The 17,762-nt window shown below is 34.2% G+C and overlaps 1 protein-coding gene and 1 pseudogene across 2 annotated transcripts in view; both read right to left on the bottom strand.

Annotated features, from left to right (window-relative positions):
- Window positions 1–17,762, bottom strand: part of PKHD1L1 (PKHD1 like 1) — a 157,754-nt gene that overhangs the window by 86,114 nt on the left and 53,878 nt on the right. Inside the window, exons 23-30 of the mRNA XM_025394337.1 lie at window positions 16,358–16,530; window positions 11,807–11,954; window positions 9,903–10,057; window positions 6,565–6,687; window positions 5,993–6,098; window positions 2,783–2,893; window positions 1,711–1,875; window positions 618–739 (exon numbers count right to left, since the gene is read on the bottom strand). Coding sequence (XP_025250122.1) covers window positions 618–739; window positions 1,711–1,875; window positions 2,783–2,893; window positions 5,993–6,098; window positions 6,565–6,687; window positions 9,903–10,057; window positions 11,807–11,954; window positions 16,358–16,530 — 1,103 coding nt within the window. The remainder of the gene's footprint in view (window positions 1–617; window positions 740–1,710; window positions 1,876–2,782; window positions 2,894–5,992; window positions 6,099–6,564; window positions 6,688–9,902; window positions 10,058–11,806; window positions 11,955–16,357; window positions 16,531–17,762) is intronic.
- On the bottom strand, window positions 6,955–7,973 carry LOC112629863 (annotated as a pseudogene). Its single transcript, XR_003120762.1, has one exon. The product of XR_003120762.1 is annotated as a synaptojanin-2-binding protein pseudogene (transcript).

The raw sequence follows: 17,762 nt of genomic DNA, 5'->3' as shown, positions 1-17,762 counted from the left end.
GGTGCATGCCTGTAGTCCCAGATACTGGGGAGGCTGAGGCAGGAGAATCGCTCTAACCCAGCAGGCGGAGGTTGCAGTGAGCCGAGATCGTGCCATTGCACTACAGCCTGGTGACAGAGCGAGACTCTGTCTTAAAAAAAAAAAAAAAAAAAAGTATTATTTTTTGAAAACTATTAATTTCTAGATTTACTTTCCTGAAATCTTTAGACTACTAATTTTTTTCATCCTTAAATTTACGTGGTAAACTCTCATTCATCCTCAAATTCTGATGAGACATCAACTTTTCTGTGAAACTGTTTCTGACACCCTCTCTCCACTGTGTTTTATGTTTACTTTGTTACTACTTCTATTAATTCAAATGAAATACATTGTTTAATATTAGCTTATGTGTCTCTTTTCTTCATGATTTTAAGTATGTTGAATGTGGAGACAATATTTTGTCTTTTAATCTTAGTGGAAAGATGTGGAAGAAAGAAGTTTTAAGGAGCATAATAGAAACCCTGCAGTTTCTATGTAAATACACCACTTGTTTCACCACTCCACTCCCCAAACTGAGATGTCTTCTCATTTATAATATTTCAGACTTAGGAAAAAATGACTGAAACCAGAGGTCTTACTTTTGGTGTCCTGCAGGTTATCCTATTCAAATCCCCTTCAATCACATTGCAGGTTTCATTTCCAACTAATACCTTTGAATTTTCATTAAAGCCAAATCCAGATAAAGTCAGTAGCGTACCACCTTCATAAGAAAAGCAAACAAAAACAACAACAAAACCAGTTCAACTATAACAAAAAGAAATGTTAATAACAGCTAACTCATTAGAGAATTGTCTAATTATCCAAGAGATCGACTGGCCAATAGATCAAGGACCAGACTGGAGATGAGCACAATCACCACCACACACCTGAGCCTGGGTGCTGATGCTCGGAACCATAAAGGAGCTGGGCTAAGTGATTTAATGAAATAACATAGATTTGCAACACATATTTGCTTTGGGGCATTGGCAGCAGCATCTGCTATTTTTCACAGTGCCTTCATCCTACAAAAATGTATGCTGCTTCTATTCACTCAACCATTCTGTGGGTGGAAGAGGAGAGTGAATTAAGATTCTCGCCAAATCTCAAATTTTAATATTTCTAAGTAAAAGGAAAACTAAACCTTAAAAATAAGCGATGAAATAATGTAAAATAAAAGCATACCAAAAGGATCAAAACCAAAGCACAAAACCGTAAACTATGCCTGGTAAAAAAACAAACGTACAAAGGAAATGAAGCAGGACAGGAAAAATGTGTTATGTTCTTTCCATCCTCTGTGTTAGCCCTCCTTTCCCCAGTTTGTTCCCAGAACTTTTTCTGGGTCAAGGAGCTCCACTGAGACTGTGGTTACAAATGAAGCAGCTGGTAAGCAGAATAATAACTAATAAATCTTATCTTGACATAATTGATGTGCTTGTTATAGAAACATGTAATAATTGATGATATTAATTCAATAACCTAAGATGTAAGTATAAGCAGCACCCCGACTTGTGCTTTGTAAGAAACAAAAGAATTAGTCGGCCATTTAATCACTGGGCCTTCTCAAAGGAGACTCTCCTTTGTTCTATAGGAGGAAGCTTTGGGCTCCTCTCCCTTCACCCTGTACTAGAAAGAGCACATTGAACGGATGGAAATGCATGCAATTTTCTCTCTGTTTAAACCATTAACCATTACCTGCTAGGCTTCCAGAATCAGGCCAGATATGTGAGATCTGACTCTGATAAACAAAGTAGAACTGTTCACCCCCTACATTCTGTGCTAGTCCAACATCAGCTACGGACACAGCAACTGGGGCATGTCCAGCACTTCCATTCAGAATCTGGCACTTGATCTCTTTTTCTAGTGAAAAAAAGAAAAAGATGAAGAAAATGGTAAATCAAATGGTTTTATGAGATAAAAGTTATCCTTGCAAATACTAACATTGGCCTTCATTTTTAGATCTCAAGACGTGTATCCAAAGAAAACGAATCATGTATTAATGGGTGGGGGGATCTTAAGAGGAATAATCCTTGCAAACTACCTGAGGCTATGAATCAGACACTCCTAGAAAATAGGTAAACCAAGAATGAAAGCAAAGTAAACAATCTATTTCTGATGCTACTGTACCCAAAACAGGCTACTGTCATAATTTTTTTAAAAGCTAATTTATTAAGCTCATTTATATTAATAATTCTAAAATTTTTGGTCAGATATATTATGTCCAAAATGGTGCAAAATACCAGGTTTTATCAGGAAAGATGATCAAAAACTAAATGAAGGGCAGGTGCGGGGGCTCATGACTGTAATGCCAGCACTTTAGAAGGCTGAAGCAGGTGGATCACGTGAGGTCAGGAGTTCGAGACCAGCTTGGCCACGTCCTCTTCCTGCATGGCATTGTCAAAACGTGGGCAGACAGGACCATGGAACACTAGAGAAGCATTTCATACATTTTTGCATCCCAGAGACACACTGATGCAAAAAAGATTTCATGTAACCTCCAAATGAAGGGGAAAAAAGGATAAAATTAAACTATTATAGGATAAAGACACTGTACAACAGTGAAATAGTCTGTGGTCATAATCAAAGATTTAAAAGATAAGGCATTCTATAGATCAGGTTGCCAATTTCATAACCCCATAGGGATCATGATAATTGAAATAATGGATCATGATAATTGTACATGATCAAATAATTGTAATACTGCTCTTTGATTCCACTTTATCTTAGATAAGAACAATTAGACTTAACAGTTTTTATAAGGACCTACCATCCACAGAAAGAAGAGAACAACCTACTGGTCCAACTGAGACTGATACAGCTGAACTAGGAGAAAATCCAGAACCCACTATGGTTAGAATTGTGCCTTCTTCATAGGACCCTAAAAATGATCAATTTAAATAACAATATTAATATCTGTTATTATGAAATCAGACATTTCTCAGATAAAAATAAGTCTATCTTCAAAAGATATAAACAGTAAGCCGAATAGGCAAGCAGGGAGAAAAATCCACATGTATTTATCCATGGTATTTTATTTCCATTATTTCCATTGAATTATTCTACGTATGTTCATATTTTGAATCTGTGTGTTGACAGAGACTAGTGGAAAGAATTATCTGACTGAAAACATGGCATAAGATAAAGAAACAAATTATTCTCATAATAAAGAAATTAAGTAGACAGCTCTATATGTAACTTAGTATATGACAGACTTGCCATAGCAAATTTATGAGGAAAGGATAAATCACACAGTTAGTGGTATGGACACTTCCCATTTGAAAAGAAAATAAGATTCCTCTGTCCTCTGTTTAGGGTGATATACATCCCAAAATGCCTGGGACAGTTCTGGTTTACACCTGTGTTCCAGCGTTTTAAACTTAAGATTTTTCCATTCCCTCTTAAAACTGTCCAAGTTTGATCAACAAATTATAGATAGATTAGATAGATAGATATTACATATCTATCTTTAACAAATCATATATGTAATACATACATGATCACCCTACTTACGTAACACCATGTACAATATAGATTCTACATAGATTTAAATAGCTAAGAACAAAAAATAAAACTCAAATTTTTAGAAGTAAATATAACCAAATATCTTGATGACTTTGAGGTAGAGATGGATTTCTTAAATATGATACATGAAGCCATGGGATTGACCATAATGGAATAAATAAATAAACTAGAATAAATAAGTGACTTAAATGTTTTCATAAACAAGAACTAAACCAAAGCACAGGCAATATACTGAGAGAAGCCATGTGCAAAGGATTGGTAAACATAAAATATAGTAAATGGTTACAAGTAAATTTTAAAAGAGAATTCAATAAAAAAGGGAAAAACTATGCTAAACACTTTGCAGAAAAAATAATCTGAATGTCCAAGAAACATATGAGAAGATGCTCATGTGCATTACTAATAAAGGAATAGAATAAACGTTTTAAAAGTGATAACTTTTACCCATTGGAATAGTTAAAATTAGGAAGTCGATCACTTCCAATATTGGCAAGGATATAGGGGATAATGTTGCTATTATATTTGCTGGTAGTATAGCCACTTGGAAGAGCAATTTGGTCATCTAGTAAACTGAATACTCATCCAACCAGTTGTTATCCAATAATACTATGTCTCGGTATATATCCTAAAGTAGCTTTAACACATATGCAATAGGAGGTTTGTACAAGAAAGTTCAGTATAGTCTTATTGGTAAAAGTGAAAACTTGTAAACAATCTAAATGTCCATCAATAGAGGAACTAGGTAAGTTGGTACACTCATGAAATACTTTAACGTGATGGGTTAGGTGTACATAAAACCACATAAATATATCTCAAAATGAATTCTGAATGACAAAAGAAATATGCAAAATAATATTTACATTGTAATATTTCATTTGTAAGCTTATGAAACTGGTAAAATGACCATATATGTGTGTGTGTGCTATATACAAAAGGTATTTAAAGTGTCATGGAAGAATATATACACAGTAATTAATCACTGTGATTGCCCCTCAAGAATTATGTAGGGGACTAGGTCTAGGGATGGTGCTTAAAGAGAAATTTAGCTGTTCCTATAATATTTCTTTCTTAAATTGTTGATCAGAAGTAAATATGACAAAATTTTAACAGCTGTTAATTTTCAGTGAAGAGTATGTGTATTTTTGTTGTTTTCTTTATGCTTATATTTTCACAATTTTAAAAATGATCCAAATGTGGCAAAAGGCAATTCAGATTCCTATATTGGGTAAGAAATCATTTTTCAGGAAGTGCACGTAAAAGTGGGAATTCAATCATCCTGGCCAACGTGGTAAAACTCTGTCTCTACTAAAAATACAAAAATTATCCAGGCATGGTAGTGGGCACCTGCAGTCCCAGCTACTAGGGAGGCTGAGCAGGAGAATCGCATGAAACCGGAAGGTGGAGGTTGCAGCGAGGCAAGATCGCACCACTGCACTCCAGCCTGGTGACAGAGCAAGACTCAGCCTCAAAAAAAAATAAAAAATAAAAAATAAAAAAAATAACAAAAAATTGGGAATTCATTATAAAATGCAAGAGTGGATATAAACATAAGTATACCAAAGGACTATAACCAAATTAAAGTTCATTAAATCCTTATTCTTGAGAGTTTTAACCCCATGTAATCTGAATTATCCCAAAGTTAGTATCATCACTATTTTAAAAAGTCTGAAAAATATATTCTTTCAACATAAAAATGAAATATTTTTAAAATTTTAATAATTTTTGGGAGGTACCACTATAAAATTAGTTGGTGAGTTTTCCTACTATCCATAAAGATTAAATATGTAACTATAGCGTCTGAGTTTATTGTTCTGATTGAAAAAAAGCCATCCCTTACTATCCTTATTCCTGCTGTTTTATTTCAGTCCTTAGTTGTTCAGACACAAAGCATAATCACATTTTTGAGGCAATAACATATTATGAAGAAATGGTATAATGTGTTCCTTAGATTGAGTTCCTGGCAATAATTTTTATATCTCATATTCTCAAATCTAGGACACGATCACATTCTTTCATGAAACAGCAGATGTCTTGTTACTAGCCTTTTAATACTAACTCTCCTAGAGGAAGTGGTCTCATAGAATAAAAGACTCCACTTAATACCCTAGCTAGTACAGTTGAACAAAAGTGCCTCAGTGTCCAAGTGAAATTTTAAAGACTGAGTCTAACTGGTGAAACTAGAGAAGTTTAAGATTAGCAAATCCTCTACTTCAAAGGCAAGATTTCAGCTTCAAAAGAAATAGTTTTTTTTTCAAAAATAAATAATTAGTGCCCTTTCCATAGCTTTTTTGTCTAATAGGATTTTTAATTTTCACAATGTAGAACTGTTTGCTTGCTTTAGCTAACAGTATAACAGTGACACCAGTATAACCATAGTTTTAGAAGTCATTATCAGAGTTTACATTTTGCTGGTTATCTTTCACACCCTAGTATAGGTTAAAAATCAGGAACTTACCTTGAGAAGGGCTTGTCGCCAAGACTAGGGGAGTAATGTCGGAATCCCATGTAAACCCACAGTCACCTGAACATTTAGCTGGAATTCCATTGACATAGACTTCAACCTTCAAATAAAGAAACAAGAAGTCAGAGAACAGAGGCAAAGAGGCAGCAGTAGAATATGAATAGGTTTTTAACAAAAGTGATGGAATTTTGTTGATTTGCTTGTTTACTGAAATTAGTCTATATTTTTTCTACTTTGATATTTCATTCAGTCTTGCCCTTGGGAAAGTCACCTAATCTCTTTACACTTTAATTTCTTCATCTTTACAGCACTGCTGTAAAGATTGAATGAAAGACTCTATTTTCAAATTCTGGCATAGTAGAGCTAAAAAATCTACTATTTTGTCATAAGGAAGATACTTTTTCCAAAAGTCATAAAATAATATTATCAAGTTGATCAATGTAAACACAAATGTTCTCATGAAATACAGAAGTCGATCCCCCTGTTTTATCAGGTCTTTAATATATTATAAACTAGTTATACTGTTAAAATTACATCACGCGTCATGAGAAAAGCTTCAAAAATACCTGTGGCTGTTGACTGGGTGTACGAAGTAGGTCTCCAAGTATGTGTCGTCTGAATAAGCCACCTTCCTTTATCCTTGTGACTGTCATATTAGCCTTTTCTCCAATAATGTTGGAATCATTAATCTATTTTTACACACAATTATTTTATTAGAAAGGTTGTAACAAATATGACCACACTAGTTTTTCATTTTTAATTTCAGCATAGGCAAAGGTGAATAAAAGTCAAAGGATGTAAAATAAAATTCAAAACCATTGTAGTCACTTTTTTTTAAAGAAGACTCTTCAAAAATGAACATAACCTATACAAGAAAAAAAAATTAAGACCATTGCATTATCATACATTGCATCAATTACAACTTGAATTAAAACTAAAATTAACTTGAATTTTTTTTTAGCTTTCTCACCTTTAATTCTCCATAGGTATCACTATTATACTATAATATTTACATATGTATGTGTATATATGTATTTGCTTTTTTAAAAAGGTAAAAATGCTCTTCTCACTCTCCTTTGTCTCATATAGGCACCCAGGTATGTAATTAGAAATTAAATAAAAGCCACAATAATTTCCCAAGGAAGATCATTAAAAAGAAAAATCCTTTCTTCCTCTAATGTCACACAGCTGGTCTTTATGGCATGCCAGCTAAGAAAAATGATATTGCCTATGGTGACATGAAGACTCAATCTTTCTCTCTTTGGGTTGTAGCTGAATTTCTATCAAAAGTCCTAGTAAAATATGTAACTCATTTGTTCTAAGCAAGTCTTTTCTTCAGTTTTCCTTCAAGCAATATCTTTACTTTCCCATTAGAATACGAAGAATTGGAGATTCTGAACAGCAAGGTTTGGGGTGGGTATCAGTCACTTCAAATCTGGCTATGCAGAGAGTGAAAGACACGGCAGAATAGCAGGGATGGAGGGTGAGTGAAATGTATCTTCATTGGAAGTACTGAAAGAGAGCAAGTTTTTCAAAGTTGTTGCCGGTATCTCATGAAAACCCAGGCTGCTACCATGGTGAGGGCAAACACTGGCACCAGCACCATAAATATGGGAATACCACTTGGGTCCCCTTCACCTCGATGTCCTATAGGTCCATTCTGCACCTGTAACCTATGCTGCACTCTCAGAGACACAGCATAACCTGCATTACGAAAGAGGTCTACAGCATTCTGGTACAGCAGATTCTTTAGGTCTTGGCCATTTACTGAAAGGATCTTATCACGCTCCTGGAGCCGCCCATCCAGGGCCGCAGCCCCATTTTCTTTGATGCGGCTGACGTAGATGCCACCGTCGTTGGAGACATACTGCTGATCTGTCCCACCTACGATGTTGAAGCCCAGCCCTGAGGGTCCTCTGGTAAGACTGATCTCTTCCTCAGTGACCAAATAAACCAGTCTTCCGTTCATGTTTTACAGCTCCTAACTTGAATTTTTATAATTAAAAATAAATCTAAAGAAAATGAATCTACTAAACTTGATTTTCTCAAAATGTCCTATGCTTTTTCTGAATATGATAACTGATAAATTATTGTTAAATAATTGAAAAACTGAGTCATCTTTCTATTCGAGAGTCAACTTTTCCTTGTATCATTTTTTTACCTTTACCCTGGTTTTTCACCCAGTTTTGGAATTATTTGTTCTTCCAATGGTAAAAATAAAGCCAAGTAAAATCAGTATATACAATTTGTTCTTTACAAAATTCCTCTGCAAATTTGGCAACCTTCTGATGTATTCAGGGACTAGCAAAGAGATAGGAGTCTCCATGCTGGGTCATGTGTGAGCCAAATAATATGGAACAGAAATAATGAATAAGCAGAAGAGACTGATCAGAAAAGATGGAAGAGAGTAGATGCACAGACACCAGCAGAGACACCAAGGGCGGTCAGTCACTAGACCTATCTTCATTGTGGAATTTTCCACTCTCAGTTCCCAGCCATGGATTTTTCTAAAATAACCCTCACATTCTTATAACTATTACTATTTTGCACAACCATACAGACTTGTTTTCTATGTTTACACAGTTGTTTTTGCCCCCACTGCCTTATCTTCTCCACTTCCTCTCCTTCCCCAAATGATTTCATAAGTAGAGTTCTGCATTTTTTCCACTTTATGTCATGAATTTCTTTCCAGGTGAATATATGTGGATCTACACATGGCTGCATGGTGTTCAATGTGAAAGTTACATCATTTAAACAATCCTTCTGCTATTGATGGGGATTTAGGTTTCTAGGTTTTTACTTTTACAAATAGTGCTTCAGTGACTACCTTTGCGCCTATATCATTTCACATTCACCTCATTATTTCAGTAGGATAGAGTTATATAAGTGATAGTGATGAATCAGAAGGTCTGTATTAAGATACTACTAAGTTATCTTCACAAAAGGTTGTCCTTATTTTCGTTCTCACCAACATTGCATAGAAGAAACTATTTCCTTGCATTCTCATCATCACTAGAAAGCATTTTTTTTTTTTTTTTTGAGACTGAGTTTTGCTCTTGTTGCCCAGGCTGGAGTGCAATGGCAGTGGCACAATCTCGGCTCACTGCAATCTCCGCTTCCCGGGTTCAAGCGATTCTCCTGCCTCAGCCTCCCAAGCAGCTGAGATTACAGGCGTGTACTGCCACATCCAGCTAATTTTGTATTTTTAGTAGAAACAGGATTTTACCATGTTGGTCAGGCTTGTCTCAAACTCCTGTGATCCACCTGCCTCAGCCTCCCAAAATGCTGGGATTACAGGCATGAGCCACTGTACTTGGCTGAAAGCATCACCTTTTTAGTGTTTGACAATCTGAGTCCCTAGACTCCTCTCCTTCACATACTCTGGGCCTGACTCCTTTCCCCCATTCTCTTCCTCCCTCTAACTAAAGAAAGGTAATTAGATGACAGCCTAAGGCGTTACTCTTTTATGAACTTGGAAAGATCATCTTTATAACCACAGAAGTATCCAAGGCCCCAAAATACAGCTCTCGTGGTAGAATGATAGTGAGGCTGATTCTCTCTGGGACCCCCTTAGCATACATCTGGATTCAGTTTGGTTTAGTTCTGAGACCGGCCCTGACTGTGCGCCACCTGCCCCTGTCAAGGGGATTCTAACACACACATTCCTGGACTTTTTTCTAAATGGGATATGGAGTAAAGTACCAACAGCCATTCTCTATGAAAGATAACACTGGGTCAACTTAATTTAGAAAAACCTTCTCCTTAATTTCCTTTTAAAGAAATTTTAGTTTATGGTTTGCATTTTTATAATATACATAGCCTCCAGTTCTTTTTGGAATAAAACAGGGTCCAAATAAGCAAACAGCACATAGAAGAAAAAAGAAGCCAGGCTAAATGAGGGAACCTGTAGAAGATTCTGCTTTCCACAGGTGCTTCTCCACTTGATGTTCCATGCGTAGCCAGCACAGGTTCCCTCTCGTGTAACTGAGACTCTTCCCAATCCGTCCAGACTCTGGAGCACAAACTGCAGATCTGCAGCTGACACAGCAGCGGGAAGGCCTGCACTCACAGAGGGGTGGCAAACAGCAGAAGTCACAATTCACAAACCGGCCAGATGTGGTGGCTCACGCCTGTAATCTCAGCAATTTGGGAGGTCGAGGCGGGCGGGTCACCTGAGGTCAGGAGTTTGAGACCAGCCTGGCCAACATGGTAAAACCTCGTCTTTACTGAAAATACAAAAATTAACTGGGCATGGTGGTGCGTGCCTATAATCCCAGCTACTCTGGAGGCTGAGGCAGGAGAATCCCTTGAACCCAGGAAGCGGAGGTTGTAGTGTCCAGGATCATGCCACTGCACTCCAGCCTTGGTAACAGTGAGACTCCATCTCAAAAAAATAATAGTAATAAAATAAAATAAATTCACAAACCAATTTCATCTTTAAAGTACATGAAATGTGTACTATGTATTATCACTTGTAGACTCTATGTCCCCTTCCAATATAGTAAAAATAAAATTTGCATTCTACTTATGCCAAGAATTTATATATTTCCTGGAAATAAAATATATACAATTTTATCAATTTCAAAATAATAATAGACAATTATTTTTAAAAATTACATGAGTAATGTACCTCAAACTCTGGCCTTGGATTGAATATTTTTAATATCAATTCACAAATATCAAATATCAGTTGATGTTTTCATATCAATTCATTTTGACATTAAAAATAAAATCATTTTAATGTCAGAGGATGTTGAGTGTTAAAATGATCTTTTAATATAAAAATCGATTTTGATTAAATTAATAACAATATTAATTTGTATGTCTTTGAAAATACGGATAACCTGTAAGTCATGAATATAAAAGAGAAACAAACATTTGAGAATGTCACTGGTATAATGGATAAAGCAGTGACGAAAACATAAAAATGTCATTTGCCCTGAATAGTTTAGCTTCATGTTACTGACATACTCTCAATTATGTAAATTATAAGAGAAATACTACTAAAAAGGAGTATGCCAAAATGTTTATTATAGTTGTCTAGGTTAGCCCTGTCCAGCTGATAAATAATGTGAACCACATATATAATTGTATATTTTCTGGTAGCTATATTTTAGAAAGAAAACAAAACCAGGTAAAATATTTTAATAGTAATAAATTGCATATAATCTCTTATATTCAAATGTTATATTTTGACATGTGACACTAGTCACATTTTAAGTGCTCAGTAGCCACATATGACTCATGGCTATCATACTGATTAGTACAGACTTAGATAATTAAATTATAGATGTCTTTTAAAATCATATTCCAATTCTCAATTTTTATATTTTAATATTATTGTTATTGTTTGTGGCTATCACAGTAAGTAATAAATGCTTATTTTTTTAAATGCATGTATTAGAGAAAGTTTTGACTTATGAAAGTGATAATTTCAACTGCCTTTAAAAAACGGCTATAAAAATTGTTATAAAATTTTGCAGACTTTTAAAAATATTATTTGTAAATGAAAACAATCAAAATAAATGATGTTAGTTTTGGATGGGTGAATATTTCCTAATCTATTAAAAAGAAGGATTTGAAACAACATTGTGATTGGCTATTAATTGACCCTTATATGGCATATATTAATATATATGCGTGTGTGACTTTAATATATCACATATTTACTTATGTCTCAAATAAATAATTAATGTATTTGCACGTATCAATAAGTAGTAATTCTCAAGTGAAACAACATTTAACACTTTATAACATTATAGATATATGTGTGTGTATACACCAATATTTTAAACTTTTTTCATATACCTTTGAGAGTATGTCCATAAGCTTGAATGTCAAAGCTGCCACTTAGAGGTGGAGATGCAGCTTGAATTCTTTGAATATGAATTTTTGACTCGCCTGGCCAATTATTTCCTCTGTAGACAAACTCGTTCTCTGTCTCATGTGTGATTATCTAATTTCCAAAATAAATATTGATAAAATGATTAAACTTAACAATGGCTTACATGATTTCTATTTAATCATGGTACAATCCTGTGACATGACATAAATGAGCCTCATGTATTCAGGATTCTTCAGAACATTAAGGAGTGTCACATAAATCAACACAGGCCATACCTATACAGCTGCAATAATGAGGCCAAAGTCAACTCAGTCATCTGTGCAGCAATCAGCTGGAACTGCAGTAATACCTCATTAATTCAGAATGCACCCTCCATCACTCAAGGAACAAATATTTATTGAGCAGGCACTCTGTTCAAGGTACAGTGCTAATCACGGCAGAGAGGCAAAGGAGCATGAGATGTGGTCTTGGCTATTAAAAAACTAAAACAATTTTTCAAAAAATACTACATGGAGTCTTGAAAAGTTAACCAACAATTTAAGAAAGTTTATGATCTATACAGTGGCTGACCCAGGCTAACAAAAATACTTGCGTAATGTTCAGTGCTCATCAATTGACAAAAGCAGCACATGCTATAGAAATTCACAGATTGTAACCCTAATAGTGAAAATTATATTCCCCTGTGTTTGATCCCTTATAGTTATCTGTTACTACTGTAAAATTTAAAACGATAAGCCTTCTAGCCCAAAGAATGAATAAACATTAGTGCTAAAAGATATAAGCAAGAATGTTCCTAGCAGCTATATTCATAATAGCCCCAAGCTGGAAATAATGCAAAAGTTGTTCAATAGAATGGATAAATTATGGTATACTTATACTATGGAAAAATGTACAGCAACCAAAGAGAATGAAACTACAGTATATGCAATGTGAATCTCACAAAATTAAATGAAAGAAGCTGGATTCAAAGCAGTACACACTGTATGATTCTATTGATATGAAGTTTAAGAACAATCGAAAATAATTAATGGTAGTAGATGTCAAAAGAGTGGTTATTGGGATGAGGAGTGAGTTTAAGAAAGAAGAGAGGTTCAAGGAATGTACTTGGGGAGCTAATGATTATCTTGATCTGGGTGTGATTACATGAGTGTATCTACTTTGTAAAAATGTGTTGAATTCAGCAAGGTTATAAGATACAAGATAAACACACAAAAATCAATTACATTTCTATACACAAATAATGAGCATATGGAAATCGAATTTAAAAACACAAGACCATTTACAACTGCTTGAAGAAAATGAAACACGTATATAAATCTCACAAAATATGTACTAGACCTGAACTGAAAATTGCAAAATGCTGATAAATGCAATAAATGAAGACCTAAATATGCTAGTGAAGCACAAAGAAGACAAATAAATGGAGAGACATACTGTGTTCATGGATTGGAAAACTCGATATCACAATGGTGTCAATTCTTTCCAAAACAGTCTATAGATTTAATGTAATTATTGTCAAAATACCAGCAAGGTTTTTTTGTAGACATAAATAATCTTATTTTAAAATTTATATGGGAAGGCACAGGACCTAGAATAGCTAAAACAATTTTGCACAAGAAAAATAAAGTGAGAAGAATCACACTACTCAATGTTAAGCCTAGCTATTCAGATACAATAGTCAAGAATGTATGGTGTTGGTGGAAGGACTGACACATAGACCAATGGAAAGAATAGAAAACTCGGAAATACACCCACACAAATATGATTTTTGACAAAGGTTCCAATGTAATTAAATGGAAGAAAGATCGCCTTTTCAATAAACGGTGCTGAAACAATTGAAGGCATAGGCAAACAAATGAACTTCAACCAAAAATCACATCTTATAAATAAAAATTAACATAAAATGGATCATGCCCTTAAATATAAAATGTAAACCTGTAGAATTTTTAGACAAAAATAGAAAAATCCTCAGGACCTAGAGCTAAGTAAGTTCTTAGACTTGAAAACAAAAGTACCATTCAAAAAAGAAAAAACAAATGAGAAATTTGGCCTCATAAAACTTTTCAAACTTTGTTCTGTCAAAGATCTTATGAAGAAGATGAAAAGGCGAGGTACAGTCTGGGAGAAAATATTTGCAAACCACATATCTGACAAAAGAATTACACCTAGACATTTCACAGCAGAAGATATGTAGGTGGCAAATAAGTTCATAAAAAGATGTTCAACATCATTAGTCATTAGGGAATATTAATTAAAATGAAAATGAGCCATCACTATACACCCTACCAGAATGCCTAAAATTAAAAATAGTGACATCACCAAACACTGGCAAGATTGTGCAGAAACTGGATCATACACTGCTGGTGGGAATCTAAAATGGTACAACCACTTCATAAAAAAGTATGGTAGTTTCTTTAGAAACTATGCACATTTTGCCGGGCGCGGTGGCTCAAGCCTGTAATCCCAGCACTTTGGGAGGCCGAGACGGGCGGATCACGAGGTCAGGAGATCAAGACCATCCTGGCTAACACGGTGAAACCCCGTCTCTACTAAAAATACAAAAAACTAGCCGGGCGAGGTGGCGGGCGCTTGTAGTCCCAGCTACTCGGGAGGCTGAGGCAGGAGAATGGCGTAAACCCAGGAGGCGGAGCTTGCAGTGAGCTGAGATCTGGCCACTGCACTCCAGCCTGGGCGACAGAGCGAGACTCCGCCTCAAAAAAAAAAAAAAAAAAAAAAAAAAAAGAAACTATGCACATTCTTATCATACAACCCTATAATTGCACTGTTGGGAATTTAACCCAGAAAAAAATGGAAACTTATGTCTCACAAAAGCCTATAGATGAATGTTCATAGCAGTTTAATTCATAATAGCCAAAACCAAGAAACAACTCAAATGGCCTTCAACGGGTGAGTAAACAAACTGGTACATCCATAACAGTAAATACACTCAGCAATCAAAATGAATAAATTAATAAACACAATTTGAATGATCTCAAGGGAATTATGCTGAGTAAAAGCCAGTATCCAAAAGCTATATATTTGTATGATTATATGACATCTGATTTCATTTTTGTAGCATTCTTGAAATGACAAAATTATTGAGAGAATGAATTTGTAGTTGCCATATATAAGTGAGTGCAGGAGGAAGGGAATGAGGGAGGTGGCTGTGACAGCATGGCTACAAAAAGGTAGCACAAGAGATGCTCGTAATAGAACTGTTCTGGTGGTGGTCAGATGAATCTACACCTGTGATAAAATTGTATAAGAACTACACAAACACACACACACACACACACACACACACAATCCTGGAAAAATCTGAATAAGGTCAGTGGATTTTATCAGGTCAATTTCCTGGTTATGATATTGTGCTATATTATACAAAAAGTTATCATTGGGGAAAATTGGTAAAGGATATTAAAAATAGTTCTGTGTTATTTCTTACAAGTGCATGTGAATCTACAAGTATGTCAAAGTTAAAGTTCTTAAAACAATTTATTGATCTATACATTTAGCATATGTACATATTATTATATGTACCTGTCACTTAAATTTTCTTAAAAGGCCACAAAAATCTAAGTCCCTTATTCTTCCATGTAACCTTTGATAAATACTTAAAGATAGAGGTTACAATTACCAATTAGTTTACTGAGAAATCTTGAAAAATGGGAGAATTTTGACACAGATGCTTTGAGACTACAAAGCCCTAAATTAGTTATTATATTTTCTAATAGAGCTAAGAGTAAAGCACTGGAAAGCTTAGATGCTAATCTTGAAGATATTAAGAGTAAATCATTGGTCCAGGATGGGATAAAGGCAACTGTTTTGGAGTTTTTATAATTTTTCAGTGATTTTAATCATAAAATTGTTTACTTTGCAAAAAGTTTTCTGCGAGGCTGTAATCCAATTACAATGGTTAATGATTATTTAATCTTTAATCTTGAGCTTATACTTGTTTTTGGTTTGTGGTAGGAAATTATATTAACTCATTGAATATTTTTATAGAAATTAAAGTTTTAAATTTTTCATATTGTAATATTTAATATTATTTATTATAAATGTAAAAAATTGTTCAGGTCCTTCTGGAATTATGAAAAACCACTTCTTTCTTCCCTTGTATAAATTTTAATACAAGCAAAAATAAATGGTGTTTATAACAGAAAATAATTTAAAAGCATAATGCAGAATCTCAACTTTCCTTTCAATAATATCTGTTTAAGGAACTTTATTGGAAGAGACCATAACTTCTTCTTTTAAGTCCACAGAGAAAACTCTACTTAAATCTGACTTTGTTTTTTAAGGATATTTTTTCCTGTTTTCCTTTCCATTGACATATTTCTTAAAGAATTTTTTTTAATACTTAAAGTCAATCTTCATGTTCCAAATCTTCATATAACCTTAGAATAGTTAGTTGTCTTTTCCTATTAAAAGATATTCCATCTGTATGTTGGCTATTTAAAAAAATTAAAAATAAAATTCACTACATAAAAAGTAATGCAAAATTCTAGGCTTACCTGCCCAAAGCTCACAGCCATCATGGGTATCTTGTAACTGCAGTTGTATGAAGTCATGGTGACAGAATATTGGATTGTCATAGTTGGCCCATTTGTTTTGGTCCGATTCACCTGAAAGTGCTCTAAGAATATTCCTTTATTTGCTAATGCAGGAAGTCTTCTCTTGGGCATTTCTAAAGAATATAAATAAAAATATTAGGTTGGTGTAAATGTAATTGTGGTTTTTGCCATTTAAAAGTCAACCTAATAGAGAGGAGATAAAATTGTATTGCTTCTGTTGCTAAAAATAAAGTCATCAAATAATAACAACATTGTCATGACATAAAGTATTTAAAATAAAATATTAGAAAGAAGACCTGAAGGCAAGTAGTTTGTGAAGCTTTCTGAACTTTCAGTTTTATATTGTAAAGTTTATGTCTTTTGACATATGAACCCTATCAAATAAAAACCAAACATTTAAAAGCGACCAATCCCTGGGTTTCCTCCAGCCTTCTTTGGGTAGCTAGCTTTGTTCTGTTCTAGGTGGTGCTCACTAGGATGTGTGCTTCATGAGAGCAGGACAAGGACTGTCTTCTTCATTGCTGTTTTTTAGTACTTGATACAATACCTGACACATAGTAGGTGCTAAGTGAATATTGTTTAATGAACGACAACATTTATCCCAGCACAATCCATCTGTCTTACACATTTTCTACCAATCATAATGTAGGTCTGGTGACAGCAGATTCAAAAGGAGTGACAATAAAGTAGTAGCATTTACATTTTTAAAAAAAATCAGTTAACTCACTGCCTTGCACTTGAAAGCAATTCCAAAGAAAAGGATTCTAATGTTCCTCTCAAAAATGGGAAAGTCACTTTTAAGGTGACTGGAGTTAGGTTAATTTTTTAAAAGATGGTAGAGTTTAATTTTTATTATTATTGCATCTAACAAATGTCATGTCTATTAACATGACTAGAAACACAATGCTAACACCATTGAAATGAAGGTTTCATTTGTAGTATTATTAATTATCACTCTTAATTCTGTGGAAAGTTTCAAGTCAATCTTAGTAGACAGATGTCAATCTCAATAGTTGCCTTTTGGGAATAGATCTCTCTCATGGTAGTTGGTTTCTCAAAAATAAAACAAAGCAAAATGAAAATGTTTGACATAGTATATTTATCCATAAACAAAATCCTGGACTAGAAAGCAAATTCTTGCTATTGTGAGAAAGTTTTAATTAAGGATTCGTTTATCCTTGGAATAACCACCTTGCACTATTCATTACAAAATAAAATAATATTATTGAGATAAAAGAATGACTCATTAATATTTAGAGATTAATGTTTCTATCCATACTACAGAATATAAAATTAATTTCCTTGGTAAGATTTTACTATATTTAGATTACGGTAGAGATAAAAT

The sequence above is a fragment of the Theropithecus gelada genome, chromosome 8 (genome assembly GCF_003255815.1).
Source record: "Theropithecus gelada isolate Dixy chromosome 8, Tgel_1.0, whole genome shotgun sequence".
NCBI lineage: Eukaryota > Metazoa > Chordata > Mammalia > Primates > Cercopithecidae > Theropithecus > Theropithecus gelada.
This window is presented reverse-complemented; position numbering and strand designations above follow the sequence as displayed.